The sequence below is a fragment of the Chiloscyllium punctatum genome, chromosome 3 (assembly GCF_047496795.1).
Source record: "Chiloscyllium punctatum isolate Juve2018m chromosome 3, sChiPun1.3, whole genome shotgun sequence".
NCBI classification, from domain to species: Eukaryota; Metazoa; Chordata; class Chondrichthyes; order Orectolobiformes; family Hemiscylliidae; genus Chiloscyllium; species Chiloscyllium punctatum.
The window spans coordinates 135,665,696-135,682,714 of NC_092741.1; the positions used below are offsets into that span (position 1 = coordinate 135,665,696).

The 17,019-nt window shown below is 42.1% G+C and overlaps 1 protein-coding gene and 1 long non-coding RNA gene across 6 annotated transcripts in view; one reads left to right on the forward strand and one right to left on the reverse strand.

Annotated features, from left to right (window-relative positions):
- The window catches only part of pxdn (peroxidasin), a 257,223-nt gene that overhangs the window by 88,199 nt on the left and 152,005 nt on the right, over window positions 1–17,019 (reverse strand). For all 5 annotated transcript variants that reach the window (XM_072561008.1, XM_072561006.1, XM_072561007.1 and 2 more), the window contains one exon: window positions 1,812–1,883. In XM_072561008.1, coding sequence (XP_072417109.1) covers window positions 1,812–1,883 — 72 coding nt within the window. The remainder of the gene's footprint in view (window positions 1–1,811; window positions 1,884–17,019) is intronic.
- Window positions 1,502–16,734, forward strand: LOC140465236 (uncharacterized). The gene is made up of 3 exons (XR_011955118.1): window positions 1,502–1,560; window positions 3,811–3,939; window positions 16,272–16,734. It is a non-coding gene; the product is annotated as an uncharacterized lncRNA (long non-coding RNA).

Consider the following 17,019-nt stretch of genomic DNA (forward strand, 5'->3'; position numbering starts at 1 on the left):
TTTGCTCTCTTTCCACGGGTGCAGCTTGACCTGCTGTGATTTCCAGCATTTTGGTTTTCACGAAAGAGATAGACATGTATCTCCACTCCCCCTGACAGAACATAGGTTGATCATTTTATGTATGCTAAAAAGGCCATTCAAGCATACAAAATTAGGAGAAATAGATTAGGCATGCTCCCTGTTGAATAAGATCATGGATGATCTGTTTGTTTTTGAAATTCTACATTTCCAACTTCCCCCAATAACCCTTGATTCTCCTGACAAGTAATGATTTATCTACCACTGCCTTAAAAGTACATAATGTCCCTGCTTCCAAGACCTTCTGAGGGATTATGATGAAAAGCAAAATTTGCCAAAAATGCATCAGTGTAATTTCACCATCCTCTGATAAAGCTAATGAGAAGCTAACCTAACAAATTTATAGCTTGGCTTTAGATTCATACATGGGCAAATTGAAGATCCAGTAAAGTGCACGGTGGCTTAATGGTTGACACTGCTGCCTCACAACATCAGGGACCTGGGTTCGATTCCACCCTTGGGTGACTGTCTGTGTGGAGTATGCACATTCTCCCAGTGTGTGCGTGGGTTTTCTCCCGGTGCTCCGGTTTCCTCCCACAGTCCAAAGATGTTGCAGGTTAAGTGGATTGGCCAAGGTAAGTTGCCCATAATGTCCAGGGATGTGGAGGCTGGGTGCCTGAGCCATGGGATATGCAAGGTTACGGGTATAGGGTGGGTCTGGATGAGATGCTATTCGAGGGTCAGCGTGGACTTGATGGGCTGAATAGCCTGCTTCCACAGTGTAGGGATCCAATGATTCTACTGTAATATTATTTGAATAGTCCTTACAGATTGCAAAGTTAGTCTGTACTAAGAGATCACAGCCATTGTAAACAAGAAATATCTGCATGCTTGTCCAGTGTGGCACCAAAAGAATGGTGCCAGGCTGGAGTTAAAACCAACCTGAAACTAAAAAAAAAGCGTTCCAAAGGAGTTAAATGTCACTGCTATTTTATTTTAAACATAAGATGAGTCACACTGTAGATTGCAGGCAGTATGAAAAACTACCAAGCACAGTTGAGGTTGAGATAATATTATTCATTCCTCAGCCTCTAAAGTCAATCCGCAACTAGTAATCAGTGCTGGGACTGTTGAATTACATTCAACAACACAGCTGTTGGGCTATATCAAAGGTGTTCACTGGACTTTCACACAAACATGCAGAAAAACTCTCAATCCTTTGAAAGCAAAATGATTTTGTTCATGCAGTAATAAACATTGTATAGTAAAGTGCTGTAACAGAGCAGCTTTTACGCATTAAAGTTAGTTTCTGCCTGTCAAAAATACATTAAAAGATTAACGTTTAAGGGCTGAAACACAAAATATATGACGTGCCGACTTTTTAAAGAGGTGCTTGGGGCGTTAACAGTAGCACAACATATTTTCCCTCCGATTTCTGTTATTTCCATTTTTTTCATCAACATGAACGCTGTCTGGTACTGCTCCAGAGACCACAGTTCGACCGTACAGGCAGCTGGGTGTCTGAGACAGCTGTACAACCAGGTAAGCCCAAGACAGAATATTGGTAGTAAATTCACATGAATTAGAGTTATTTGGGAGTGAATATTGTTGCAGCCGCTCCACGGACTCTTTCAAAAAAAAACCTCTTTCATCTTAACAGTAAACTAGCGAGTCTGTCATCTCCAATCCCCCTGAACTGGCCTCATTTTACGACCAGGTTTGGTTGACAATACCCTTGAAAGTTTTTCTCAAGTGGCAATATATTAAATGTATTAGGAAATAGTGGCACTTACAGCCTTTCAAGCTTTGGAAGGTCACTGAAGGATTCAGGTTCTAAAGATTCTATTTGATTGAAGTGGAGATACCTATTTAAAAATAAATAGAAAATCCAGGTAACATTGAGAATTTCAACCAATAATAAAAATAGGTATTCTAGCATAGTTTATTTTACCATGTGTGAACTATTAATAGCCAAATTACTTATATATTGTAATTTGGGTTTATTTTTTAACATCCAAGGGGTAAAAAGCTATACAATATTAGGAAAAGGTTTTGTTAAATTCAAGCAGAGCATTCTCTGTAAAATTGAATAAGCTTAAATTAACCACAAGGAACAGTCATGACAATCTCTTCCCTCAGCCCCATCACGTAAAGGTTGCATTATTTCTCGACATTTAAATTAAAAAGCTTTAACAATGCTCTCATCTCTGTCACATTGTGCAAAAACAGTTATTTATTCTGTTTGTGCTTTCAATATAAAACTTCAAACCATCACTTCTGAAACACAAACTGTTTCATTATAAACAAAAAAACTTACACTCAAAACAAAGTGCTTCACTTTGAAGATGGCTTCACATGAATGCTACAATAAACCCAATGTCTAATTAATTAGTAAACCTTTTAATGTCACTGGAGATATATATCAAAAGTAGAGACTGCATAATCAGCTGTGTCTAACAAGCAACAAGATGGCATTGTGCAGATCTCAGGACATCATGCAAACCTTCATCCCCACCTCCACACACCTATTGCACTCTTAGCTACCTTCTCCCCAGCTACAGCCCCTCCCATTTATCTCTCCACCCCAGAGGCTCCCTGCCCCATTCCTGATGAAGGGCTTTTGCCCAAAACATCGATCTTCCTGCTCCTCAGATGCTGCATGACCTGCTGTGCTTTTCCAGCACCACTCTAATCTAAGCTTTACCTAACCAGTCAATCCTGTCCACTAACATTACATTGAGAGTTATCATAACTGAAATTTCTTGAGTGATGCATTTCAAGAAGCATCATTCCACACTGTCACAATTGCAGATCATCATTGAAGGAGATGCAGCATCACCCCTTAACACAGCTAGTTACCGAGTTACATGGGAGAAGGTTTTCATGTTTGATCCCCGATCTGACTTGAGCCGAGACGGCAGGAGGAGCAGTTCAGTTAGTATCCGAGTTGTATGAAATGAGCTGTGCCAGCCATTATCTGTTGTGCTTACGATGCAAAATCCAGCAGTAAGTGGGAATCTCGGTCAGGGGAACATCATTAAGGCAGTATGAGAGAGATACAGAAATACTCCACTGCTGCCACAGGGTCATGTTCCTCTGAAGTGGCAGAGCAGACAAAACTTTACCCTGCAAATGTATTTCTTACATTGGACTGAGCAAATACTCAACATTTAATAAATCAAACTGTTTGAATAAGACACACTTCAGATCAGCCTAAATGATCCTTAGTTCACATGGTAAAACAAATTTCTCCAAGAATCTTGTTCAACAGTCAAGTAGTCCAAGGAAATGAACAGTTCCCTCTCCCTCTCCTTTTCCAGATGCCTTTTCTGATGATGGATTCTCCACAGAAGCTCAATGACCCCACTTATTCAAAGGGCAGTTAGCCATTTAAACTGTTAAACAGTGTAGCAATATGATTATCAATTACAAAAAAATAAACATTTTGGAACACAGACACAGATAATGCAAGAGAGAGGCTGTGGACGATGTGTTGGAAAAGTCTTTATAACGCAAGACAGAAATGCTACGTACAATTGCTTCTATTTTGGCTACTCCAGAGAAAATATTATTTATGCAACCAAACAATGCGAACACAAATCCTAGAGCAGATTTGCAGATTTGATCAGTTTGGGCAAGTAACACATCAGGTTGGATTGTTATTTTTTGAGACTGTGGTCGAGGCAGATTTCAAAACAGGAGGCGTTTCTGTTCAGGGGGCGAAACAGGATTTCTCGTGCAATTGTGCTCTTCCAAATTCATTGTATATGCAATTTTCTCTCTGCAATCCAGCAGCATCACGCAATTTATGCTCATCACTCCAACTCAGCCCTGCAGATGTCAAAGACCAGCCAAAGACCCCAATGCTAAGTTCAGCGATGCCTCTCGAGAGGTTCTACTGAAGGCTATCCAGGAGAGAAGGTAAGTGAGGGTTGACAACAAGAGGCCATTCCAACTCGTGAAGGTAGCCTGTACAGAGGCTTTGCACATCTGTGCCCAAGGTAGGCTTTCAAGAAGCTGGTTCAAATCTCACAAAAAGTTTGAATAATCTGTTGCACTTCTCTGTACTCAATGTTTCATGCTCCAATGACTGAGAGTCAGCACTGTGAGCTGTCACTGCACAATTGAATCAGAGTTATACAGCACGCAAACAGACCTTTGGGTCTAACTCGTCCACGCCGACCAGATATTCTAAATAAATCTAGTTCCATTTGCCAGCATTTGGCCCATATCCCTCTAAACCTTCCTATTCATGTACCCATGTGGATTCCTTTTAAATGTCATAATTGGACCAGCCTCCACAATTTCCTCTGGCAGCTCGTTCCATACACACACCACCCTCTGTGTGAAAAAGCTACCCTTCTGGTCCCTTTTAAAGCTTTCCCCTTCACTTTAAACCTACACCCTCTGTTTTTGGACTTCCTTACACTGGGAAAAAGACCTCGGCTATTCACCTGATCTATGTCCCTCATGATTTTATAAACCTCTAGAAGGTCATTCTTCAGCCTCCGACGCTCCAGAGAAAAAAAAACCCAGTCTGTACAGCCTCTCCCTGTAACTCAAACCCTCTAATCCCGCCAACATCCTTATAAATTGTTGCTGCACCCTCTAGAGTTTAACAATATCTTCCCTATAGAAGGGCAAGTGGAATTGCATGGAGTATTCTGAGAATGGTCTCACCAATGTCCAGTACAGCTGCAACATGACATCTCAACACCTGTAGCCAATACACTGACCAATGAAGACAAGCATGCCAAACATCTTCCTCACTACCTGGTCTACCTGCAATTCCACAGAGTTGTGAGGAAGGGTCACTGAACCCGAAACATTAACCCTGATTTCTCACCACAGAATCTGCCAGACCTGCTGAGCTTTTCCAGCAGTTTCTGTTTTTTGTGTATAACTCTTACCCTGGTTTGCCTTACCACACATCTAAATGACATGCTATCTGCCACTCCTTAGCCCATCTGATCAAGATCCTGTGCGATCGATACCTGTCACCTCATTTCATTTATCAATTTAGAACTAGCAATGCTGTAGAATTGGTGCCTCTCGAACCACTCCCAGAGCTCACACTTAAAACAAAGAAGGAGGTACAGCACTGACAGAAGCTGAACCATCACCAGCTCATTGGCCTTTCATCACAGGGAGGAGTATGTGCAGCATCTGACAGCATTTCACCAAACTACTGCCTGGGACTCAGACATCATCACAAAAATTGTTCTGAGGAGTCATCAAGAATCACAAATTTACCTTGCTCTCTCTCTCCACTGCTGCTGCCTGACCGGCTGGGATTTCTAACATTTTGTGTTTTCATTACAGATTCCCACATCTGCAGTAATTTGGTCCTGTCACAAAAAAATGGCTTGGGGATGAACGCCTCATAGGTATTGCAGGCACACCCATCACTGAGTGCTTTACTGGTTTTCATTAGCTCCGGACCCTTGCTGACAGTGAGACACTTTTCACTCAGAATCCTTTAACTCACAAATTCCCCAAACTAGCAACTTATGGACAATTACAGCTCTGGGGATTCACATCTCCCTGTGCATTGAATGATACAGATAAAGTGCTCACGTACCAACGCAAATGTCTCAGAATGCCTCTCTCCTTCTCACAGAAGGGAATGTGCACAGGCAGTGTGTGGGGGATGCCTGACATAATGCTCCTCACTTAGTTTGAGGGCCAGGCCAGCAGCTGGAAGGAAAGCAAGGAGAACATGCCTTTGCTGTTGGGCAGATTGGATATCTCCAGTCAGCTGGTGAGAAAACCTCCAATCTGTTCCTCCCAGCTGCACGTCAAGCAGCACTGATTAAGGGCCACTCTCTCCAAATAGCAGCTTCAAGTCATGTACAAAGGTGGTGTGCCAGGCCTCAATGCGTACCTCTGAGGAGGAATGGCAGTAAGTCTCTGAGAGTGCATTGTAAGGTCTCTTCCCCCTCCCCCCCCCGGAATGGCAGTAAGTCTCTGAGAGTGCATTGTAAGGTCTCTTTCCCCCCCCCCCCCCCCCCCGTAGTGCAGAGTGATTCATCTTGGCAAGCAGTGCACCTAGAGTTAAGTTCCTGATACAGTCCACAGCTATGGCTGAGTTTCTGGCACACAGAGCACTGCCAGGAAAGAGACTGCAGATGAATCGAGTCCTACTGATGACTCTGGGAAATGGAATGGCTGACGAGCTGACAAAAACACCGAGGGAAGCATGAGGTTGAGGTGCCAGACTGAGAGGAGTGAGTCTAAGTTCTGTCCGATGTTATGGCTCTGGCATGGTTGCTCCATGGAAGAGATGGTCAACCATCAAACCCAACAGAACAGTCAGTATCTGCTGATTTGGGGAAGGGAAATTCACTCTTTCTCTCTCTCTCTCTCTCGAGTCACTGAGACCAAAGGAACTTGATCCCTTCATGAGGGTGCCTTTACTGACCAGAAGGCAGTGCAACAGACAGGCCCCCAAGGATTGTGATCTCGGGACACTCCGGAAATGTCCTCCACACCACCTTCCTTCTGTCAAATGCCTCCATGAGGTCAGGCCAATGGGTTTACAGCTGTAGCTGTGCAGCATATCGCTGCAGGCTGGACCTTTCCAGGTCTAAGCTCCACTGAGAGGCCACTTACCAAAAACAACCGGAGGGAAAGCAGTTAAGCAGTCAGCAGGCTCCCTCATGCTCGGCTCTGGTTGCCATGGTGGCATCACGGTGCAGTCATCCAGAAGGCAAGACTAAAGTGTAGGTAACTCCCCCAGGGTGCACAGGTGGCTTTGGACTGCACTAGAAATAATTACACCACTTTGAACAATGGTTCTGTGGTCTCTTTCAATACGTTAAGGTTTATGACAATACATGTTTTCATTCTAAACCACTTTAAAGGGCAATTTACCCCAGAAGCTGATGTGTACTTTATGCAGCAATGCAGGAGCTTCTGAGGCTCTCACTCTCTGCTGTCACCTGGGGAAACATGATTCTGGGAGGTAGTATTTTTAACTAGATGTTTCTGCTCTGGGAATCACTCTTAGCTCAGTACCTCTACATTCCAGTGTTAGGCAAATGCTCTTTGCAAATAGAGTCATAGAGCTGTACAGCACAGAAAGAGACCCTTCGGTCCAACTCGTCCGTGCTGATCAGATATCCTAAATTAATCTGGTCCCATTTGCTTGTTTGACCCATATCCCTCTAAACCCTTCCTATTCATGCATCCATGCAGATGGTTTTTAAATGTAATTGTACTGGCCTCCACCAGTTCCTCTGGCAGCTCATTCCAATCACGCACTACCCTCTGCGTGAAAAAGATACCCCTTAAATCCCTTTTAAACCTTTCCCCTCTTATTTTAAGCTTATTCTCTCTCTAGTTTTGGTCTCCCCTACCCTGGAGAAAAGAGGAGAAATGGCTTTACACCAAATTAGCTCCTGTTTCTGAATGCCACACATGTTTATGTGAAGTTAATCACCTCATTTCTAGGTGTTATCAGCCTACTCTTGGTCTCACTGCCCTGACCACCACAATATCCTCAGTATTAGCAATGGCGCCCTCAGAATTTCCAACAGACTATTGTTCTTCCTCATCCAAGGAGACGAGTAACTGCTCCAGCTAACTTACCCTTGCTGAGCTAGATTGTGCACTGCATACAATTGCCATCCTGGAGATTTAGTCTGATGTATACTGGAGTGCCCCTCCTGAGTGGTCCCAGCAATAGAAACACAACTGTAGAAGACCAATTGTGTATTTGATGGTGAACCTAGCAGAGGCAGTAGCCGCATTAGAGTGCTGTTTGCATCAGTTGTGAGTTTCTCACTAGGGCCATTAGCCATGTCTTCTCGGGATACCCCTGGTCACCTGTGAGGTAGCCCTGAGGTGATGTGGGAAATTGAAAATTAGTGGAACATGGGAGCTGTGCAAAATGTAAATGTTGCAGAATCCCTGGATTGTGGGTGCCTCTGGTCACAGATCAGCTTGACATTGAAGGAATGAAATCCCTTCTAGAATCTGCCAGGATGGTGTCAGGGAGAACTGAGTGTTACATGTGTGCAGTCAAAGGCCTTATGGAACCAAAGGAAATCTTGCAATCACCACAAATCCCACAGGGTCAGGCACCTTGAGTCTCTGGGTCCATGATGAACTGGACAAAAACATATTGCTCTCCTGTGAAGCATGTTAGTGTATTTATGAGTTCACTGGCAGGCTGCCAATTTGGAGTTGCCACACATTCCTAGTTGAGCTTTGGCAGGCACCAGTGGATATAATGTACAATGTACATACAGTTGCGATTTTTATGCCATAGGCACAGTGCCATCGCCCAAATTTTCCTGCACAAAGGTGGCAGATGCCAGTGACAGCTTCTCTAGTTAAACATCATTCACCACATACACACAGTTGTTCACTCATCTGCAGGAAGGAGGAATGTTTTCTGTAAACCCTTTCTTGGTGCACTTCTAGACTGTGCTGAAGACCCTTGTCCCCCACTCCATGAGTCTCTTCCCTCTGATTCTATTGGAATTGTCATTCTTCCTTCTCCTCTTCCTCCTTATTTACTTCTAGCTTTGTGATGCTCCCATAACTCCTGGGTTAAAGCAGACATGGGAATACTGGTCTGAGAGGAAGTCATATTTTCCATTTGAGTTCTTCACATAGTTGATCTACCCTGTTGGCCCTCATCAAGCTGCTCATGTGTTGTGCATAATCCTGCCTTACAGGCACCTCGACAGGCTGAACCTTACACCTGCTGCCATTCAATGAGATCGCGGCTGATTTGATAATACTCAACATCACTTTCTCCACAGCCCTCAATTCCTTTACTGCTTAACAACCTATCTCAGCCTTGAATATACTTAATGACCCAGCCTCAATAGCCCTCTGTGATAAAAGAAAAATCCACAGATTCACAATCCTCAGAGAGAAGAAGTTCTTCCTTGACTCCATCATAAATGTACAACCCCTTGTTCAGAGATTAGGACCTCTGGTTTTGTCAGTTGCTTCACAATCTCACCTCTGAGATCCTCAACCGTCTTTACCTCAACCACCTTTAGAGGAATGAGTTCCAGTCATTGATGAATATGTGAAAACCTGAGACCCCTACCACTGATCAATGGACAGCACTACTTGGCACTTCCCACCAGAAAATGTGCCCTCTTACCACCGAGTCATTTTTTTATCCTCATTATTTACTTCAAATTACTGGATAATTCAGATTGTTCTTAGCACAAGAAGTGACTTTTAATTATCAACAGACTATCCATATCTGGGCGAAAGTGAGGACTGCAGATGCTGGAGATCAGAGTCAAGATTAGAGTGGTGCTGGAAAAGCACGGCAGGTCAGACAGCATCGAGGAGCAGGAAAATCGGTCAGGCAGCATCCGTTAAGCAGGAAAATCCTGCTCCTCGGATGCTGTCTGACCTGCCGTGCTTTTCCAGCACCACTCTAATCTTGACGCTGCATCCATATCTGGCCTGTACCTCAAAGACATGATCTCTGCAAAAACAAAGCAAAAAACCCAATTATATAAGTTCCAATTCTACTATACTACTTTCAAAACATGCACAATGCATACCATTCACCTAAACTCTTATTAGTATAGCTGTAATCAGTCATAATTAACTGTTTTAACATGGCTATTCACTTCCAATAAGCCATAATTTACTACTGAACAAAACTAAATAACTAAAGTTAACGTAACCTTGCTAAATCCTAGTCCAAAGAATATCACACAGATCACTTATAGCATACAGTTTCATTTTATACTAAAAGCTGTGACATATCAAATTCCCAGACTTCAAGTCTTTTTCAAGACAGACAGAAGCCATCATCTGTTTTAATTGGATGCTCTGGAAAATAAAAATCTTGTTCAGCACAAAACAAGTGTGGACCCGATCAGATGAGTAAAACTGCTGTGCACAATAAATTGAAAACCATATTTATTAGTTCGGGTACTTAGACAAGCTCCTTAAATACATGATCCATTTACAAGCAACTGACCTCATCTAATTGCCTGCAGGACACAATTTTGCTTTACACTAAAAGCTGAGATATATTCTGATGTTAAATGTTCAGAACAGACATGATTCACTGACAGGAAATGTCAGAGTTCACGTTAGAGCATTCTGTGGTGTTATCATTGAACAGACTCACAAACAATGTTCCAATTTTCAATAAGGCTAATTTTCGTCCTCAGCCCCTGAAGTTGCATCACAGCCCGAAGATGATTTCCTCATCAATCTAATTCTGCACCTTTCTCACATCTTCCCTTGCAGAAACATGACCTGCTGGCTTAGCAAGGCCCTCTTTGAAGTCCTATGTCCAATCGATGCATAATTCTGCTGCTCTCTCTCCAAATTAGAACATTATTGTAAACGAACCAGTGCTTTTCTAGGTTAAGATATTCAAACATGTGATTTTACAATTCTCATACAAATCAACGGTTAAAGTAACATCAGAAGTGAAACTGCAGAATGATCAATGGTAAGTCATCACTATTCTTAATTTCTACTGAAGAAACAAAGTTGTGTCTGCGTGGGTTTCCTCCGGGTGTTCCGGTTTCCTCCCACAGTCCAAAAATGTGCAGGTTAGGTGAATTGGCCGCGCTAAATTGCCCGCAGTGTTAGGTGAAGGGGTAAATGTAGGGGAATGGGTCTGGGTGGGTTGCTCTTCGGAGGGTCTGTGTGGACTTGTTGGGCTGAAGGGCCTGTTTCAACACTAAGTAATCTAATCTAATCTTGTACTGATCGAAAATTTTGTGTGAAATGGAACAGCAGAATAGACTCTTTTTATTCATCTTCTAGATCAAACATTCTAGATCATTCTTTAGAGTTTCACTAACTATACATCTCAAAGGCAATCAAGTAGAACTGCAACTATTTCTTATTATCACACATACATCATATTTAAAAAGATAAACGAGAAAAATGAGATACATTTGACATGAAATTTGTCAACCATACTGGAGTGTTACAGATCAATCATATCAAGGACAGTGCACACATCATGCAGATTTCATTAACCTCAGTAAATCATGTCAGTTTCTGGGCTTACTGTGTAAAACTGCAACTTCTTCACCTGCCAGGAAACACTAAGTTTTTGCGCACTCCTAAACAAAAAATGACTACTTACATCACTGTTTCTACCTTGTCACCCAAACTTCACAGATTGCCAAAAATAGTCATAAAAATGAACAACTCTTTTGGCTATTTGACCTTCATCGTGTTGGCTGCAGGCACTGGAAAATCAAATATCTTTAACATTCAGACATCCAGTAACAATCCAACATTTCAAGGTCCTGTACCCATGACTCCTCATTCTACATGGTCCACAAAATACCGTCCATTGGAATGGAATCTACAATTTTCAAACAGGCCAGAGTGAAATTCTAAACTTAGCCATAAGATGGAATAAATTAAGGACAGCATAGTGCTGTGATTCAGTGATCAAAAGAATTTCAATCACTCATTTAAAAAAAATACTGGATTTTTATGGCCAATAGATGATTTTCGTTAGGTCCACTTGGACCAGGCTGAAACTCAGCTGCAAGTGATGAAAACATTTTAGAAAAACATTGCAAATGCAAATTAGAATCCTGAATACAATATTTCAGTGTTGTGATGACCCATTTCTATTGCAATCCACACTTTTTACTTTTCCTCACATTCACTCCATCTCAGTTACCCAAACAGGTTAGCTATTGTGGTGCTGTTTTTCTCTGATACTGTTGTGTTACCATAACTGGATGATACTGGAGAAAGTCAACCTGGAAATCCAGCCTGAATGAATGCTTTGATATGGGAGCTGCCTGAACTACCGACAGGGATTATTCTCTCAGTCAGTCAGAAATTCGAAGAGAGCGGTTGGAAGCACGCATGGTTCAACTTCTTAAAAGTGGCCCCACAGTAATAAGGAATGCAGAGGATGCATTCAGTCAGCAATATCAGGGGTTCAATTTACTGCAACCAGCCCATGCAGGTTCTGTGGCAGCAGGAACCAGAGGATCAGACAGAAGTGGGCGAGGTAAGAATCATAAGGGCAGAAATGGATGACAAAACTAAAGCGCTGGTGAGAATGGAACGAACACACATCAGTGCAACGGGATTTTATTCAGTAAGACTGTTCACAATTCATCTGTGTGCTCCTGAAATGGCATTTCACCTCACTTCTGGGATTAAGTGAAGGGCGAGTGTGGGCCATCAGATCCTTGATAATAGCGAAATGGGAAAGTGTAAGGGAAGCTTTTCTATCTCTGCTTTCCATTGCACGATGCAAGTAGTTTGCAAAGTCGCTGCCTGGCTGTGATCGGGAGGGGACACAGAGCAGAGAGGCTAGAACCAATGCAAAAGTCTGATGGGTACAGTAGAGGTCAAATCCGGCACACCGCCAAAGACATTGTTTGTCGGTTTACCATCAGTAAAGAGAAATCTTACAGCATCGTGATATGGAACAAGACTAATTAGTTCTGAAAAAGGGTTACTGGATGGCAGTGACCCAGTGGCTAGCATTGCTATTCCACAACGCTGTGACTCGGGTTCAATTCCAACCTCAGGTGACTGCCTCTGTGAAGTCTACACATTCTCCCCGTGTCGGCAAGGATTTCCTCTGATTGGTCTGGTGTCCTCCTGACCAAAGACTTGCCGGTTCAGTGTACTGGCCATGCTAAATTGTCCATTGTGTTCAGGAATGTGTGGGTGAGGTGCATTAGTCAAGGGAAATGTAGGGGAATGGGTCTGGGCGAGTTACTTTTCGGAGGGTCGGTGTGGACTTGTTGGGCCAAATGGCCTGTTTCCACACTGTAGGGTTTCTATGCCCCGAAACATTAATGTTCTTTGTCTCCATAGATGCTGCCAGACCTGCTAAGTTTCTCCAGCAATTTCTGTTTATGCTCAAGATTAATGTTGGTCTTTCTACAACAGTACACCTCCATCTTCTCTATTTTTAATGGTGACATCACGTTAGGTACATGACTGGAGCAACACTCAAGAGTTGCCTGCAGTTACCAGCGGCGCCATTATCAAGAGAGCAGGAAATGGCCCAGCTTCACCAAGTGGACCACTTGATTGTGGTCAGCCAGCTCCTGCCAGTCTGATTGTGAATCCCGTTCTGGGTCTGCAAAAAGCATCTGACCCGTGTCTTTCAAACTATTCTATTAGATTCCTGGACTAAATTCCATGCCAAAAATTACTTAGCCCTGGCCTAAACGAATTAGGATATACATGGGTGCTAATTAATTTTTTTCTGAGTGAATGAGTAAGGTTAAGCCTCACCACCATCACCTCTCCCCACAACATGCAAATAAACCCCCAAATATGATACACCTTTGTTGATTTAAGATTAGATTAGATCTAATCAACAAAGATCTAATCTAATCTAAACCCCCAAATATGATACACCTTTGTTGATTTAAGAGCTGATGCAGTTTGCAGTAATCCAACAACTTGTACTATAAAGGCAGCCGTTGTGTAAATAAACATTTTACCAGTTTATCAAAATGTGATGTGGATTGAAAACAAAGGCGTAAGTGTCCAGATTGCCAGCTAAAGTACTGATACTTGCTTATATAAAAAAATACCCAAACCAAGCTCAACAAATACACACAGTACAATGTTAGCAGAGATCTAACAGATGACAATCTCCTTCATGTCAAAAGTAGTGGCAAAGTGAAAACTAGTCAGCACCAAATTGACCATAGAGACCATCACAATTGAACCTATTTCTAAGAGAATGAGTACCACAAAACAACAGGTCAGCAAATCATCTCAGTGCCAGAAATTTAAAATGTCAGAAAATGCAGCAAAAATATCAGAAATCAAAATGTAATAGGGAGGGTGGCTGTAAGATTGTGTATTTTGGAAGGAAGTCCAGTTTTATTAATTTGTCAGTTTAATTTCCTCGGACTTTTGGAATTTGGTTCCAATCAGCCAACTTCAAGGAGCTGTCTTCATTGTAGTCCCTTTTCTGATAGCTGTTTTTCAATTATACATTGTGTTTGAGTCAGCAGCTCTTTCAGGTTTGTAATTCAGGTGTTCCCACCACACATCCCCCCACAACCCCATCCCCCACCCCCCACCCCCGTATCTGCAGGTGATACATTCCAGGACCTACTGCTAATACCCAAACCTGCGGATAGTAACAAACCCTATCATTTAAATGGGAAACTTACCTCCCTGGCAGCTCCCAAGAATTATTTCTGGAATGTTCCATGTAATATCTATAAGATAGCCCCAATCTTATCACTCAAAACTATAGATCCTTAGACTGAACCATAGATTTTCACTTGGCAGTGGATTTTGAGGAGGTAAACAATCTTCTTGATGGAACAGAGAAACTGAGACCCTTTTTACCAAAGAGAAAAAGGAAAAACAATAGTTCTGAACTATCTGCATGGTGATGATGGTATGGTATGTAAACAGCCACTACCACAGTATCCTCTCTGCTTGATGCAATCACCACACAATCTGACTGCTGCTAAAACAGTTTTACAATTTTATGGCCAACACACTTTTAACACAAGGAATTCTGACACTTATTTTGATTAACATTGCATGTGCAGACCTTTTATGAAATGCAATCTGCTACATTGTTGTGGTTTTACAGGCATTATTCGATTGATTTTTGACCTGGAATGCTATAATATCATTTGTGTGGACAAGATCCTTAAAACAATCTACTCTAGATGATCAGATTTGGTTTATTCAAACTTGGTCGCCATGTCTATGGTACTTGCACATATAAAACATAACTAACAGTCTCAAGGACTTCTCTTGTGCACATATCAATACATGTTTAAAAAGAAATTGTTGTCTCGAAACACAGGCCAAATATTTTGCAGTCACATGAGCAAGAAGTGATCAGTTTTAACCTGATTTATTTTGGTTGGGAGGGGAAGTTACCACCCCCTCGGAAGACTACTTGCAATCTTTGATAAGAATCTGTTAAGCAATCCACAAGTTACTTTCCTTCTGGCTGTTCTTTGGCTGCAACATATGAAACCATCAAAACAAAAACCACTGACTAAAATCTCAAAGCCACCATACTGCAGCTATCAAGATGTAAATTCTGGCAAATATTTTTACCATTTAAGACATTTCAAAAGTATCCCTGGTCATATGAGTCATAATGGTGGATTTCAATGGAGCAATCCAGTGATTCTGTTTCCCCATGGGCTTGGCTCCAAGTGTAAAAGCACTGAAACTGGGACACCCTGGGTTAAGAGGTCTCTCAGTCTGCAGGGAACTGGAGCAGAATTTTTAGGTTTGCTGACAACATTAAATCAAGCACAGCAAGGACCATACAGGAGTCTTCGGAGGGAAATCAATAAGCCAACAGCACAGACAATCTAGCAGCGATTGTTATTGTAAATTTGACAGTATTAAGCAAGAAGGAAGGTGAATAAGGAAAGGCATGAGATACTTGACAGAAAGATACTGAAAGGACCAAGGGTAGTAGCTGCCTCAAATATGTAGCTTCCTGAAAATGCAAGCACAAGAAAATAAAAGCATAATGTAATGAAAACATTGTCTTTATTACAAGATGAAGCACAGTAGCATGGAAATTGGGGTGGGGGAGATGCACATTTCTTTCTTGAATATTACCATTTGTTCAGAGGTTCAGATCCCCTTCCTTTAAGGAGGTCTCAGGGTGGACATGACTCAGTTTCCCCCACCACATCCCAGTGAGATCAGGGACACAGAAATACACAATAAGCCCCCTTAATAGAGACCCAGACAGGACCTACTGAAAATCTCAATTATCCTGATTCCACTCAGCAGTTACAATCAGAATATGCCGCAAGACCTAGATTAACAAACTGGTGTTATCTTTAACAAGGTGTTAATGCAGCTGACATTCTGCGTAACGTGCTGGATGGTGTACAGTGTGCCAATAACAACATCGATATGATTACATAAGCTCCAGATCATATGTGCCTAGCAACTCCCACTTGATGTTCATACTTCAGACTTGCGGTCACAGAGTTTCCCTGCTAGAAAGCATCCAGGCAAGCCAGCCAAGCGAGAGTAAATATCCCACTGCAGGCCCATGTAAAGCCTGTGTGCTTGTGACCGGAACATAGGGATAACTATTTACATCTGCTGCCAGTGGGGAACTTGCATCCAGCGAGCAGAGGAAAAAAGCTTTCAGATGCATCTCCACACCACAGCTGGGACGTGGTTATAATGTCATGCTGTCACCCAAATCAGGATGCGTGAGGCAGTATCTTTTTGAAATGCATACAGCACCAATTTCAGCAAATAGTCACTATTAATCAACAACTGTTCTCATACAGATTGCAGCTAGAGCAGAAGCGGAGGAATAAAACCGTTCAGTCGAGATGCAACGTACTTTTCCAGTCATCAATCCAAAGGCAGAGCACACAAAGCAGGGTCAGGACCCCGAGCCAGGTCACAAGCTGACTTTTTGGGATTTCGAGGGAGCAATGGCTGCTATGGATATCCAACCAAGTTATAACTGCCTTGCAGGTATCTTCCAATAGTAACCATTCTTAGAGTCGGTCTGTGGCAATTTTCAAGCCTCAAAATGGAGTTTCAGAGGACAAAATGTTTTGGAAGAATTGTTCAATGGAGAAGGGCAGTACGCAAAAACTGATGTGGTTGGCTTCAGATCAAAGGTCATCACAGCAGTGATTCAGCTTCCTTTCATTAAAATAAAGTATTAAAATAACACACCTTTATTTATTATTCATGTCTTCATAAATGCTGGACAGTTGAAAAGAAAGTTGGCACTTTTCTATTGTGGATTAGTTAAAAACTACATTGGATTTACCTGACACATGGTCATGTTAAAATTAGCAACTTATTTTTCTGTTATGATAGTGTCTCAGAGATAAGTAACACCAGTTTAATCAACATACATCAAAAATAAGTGTTTTTGTATAGCTCCAGTACTGATACCTTTCTTCTCTCTGTAAAGTTCAAAATAGAAATTAAAATTTTTGAGTGCATAAATATGCATATTCTTATTTAGTGAAAGTACTTGTTTATGTGAGGGGTGGCACTAGATAGTTTGAATATATG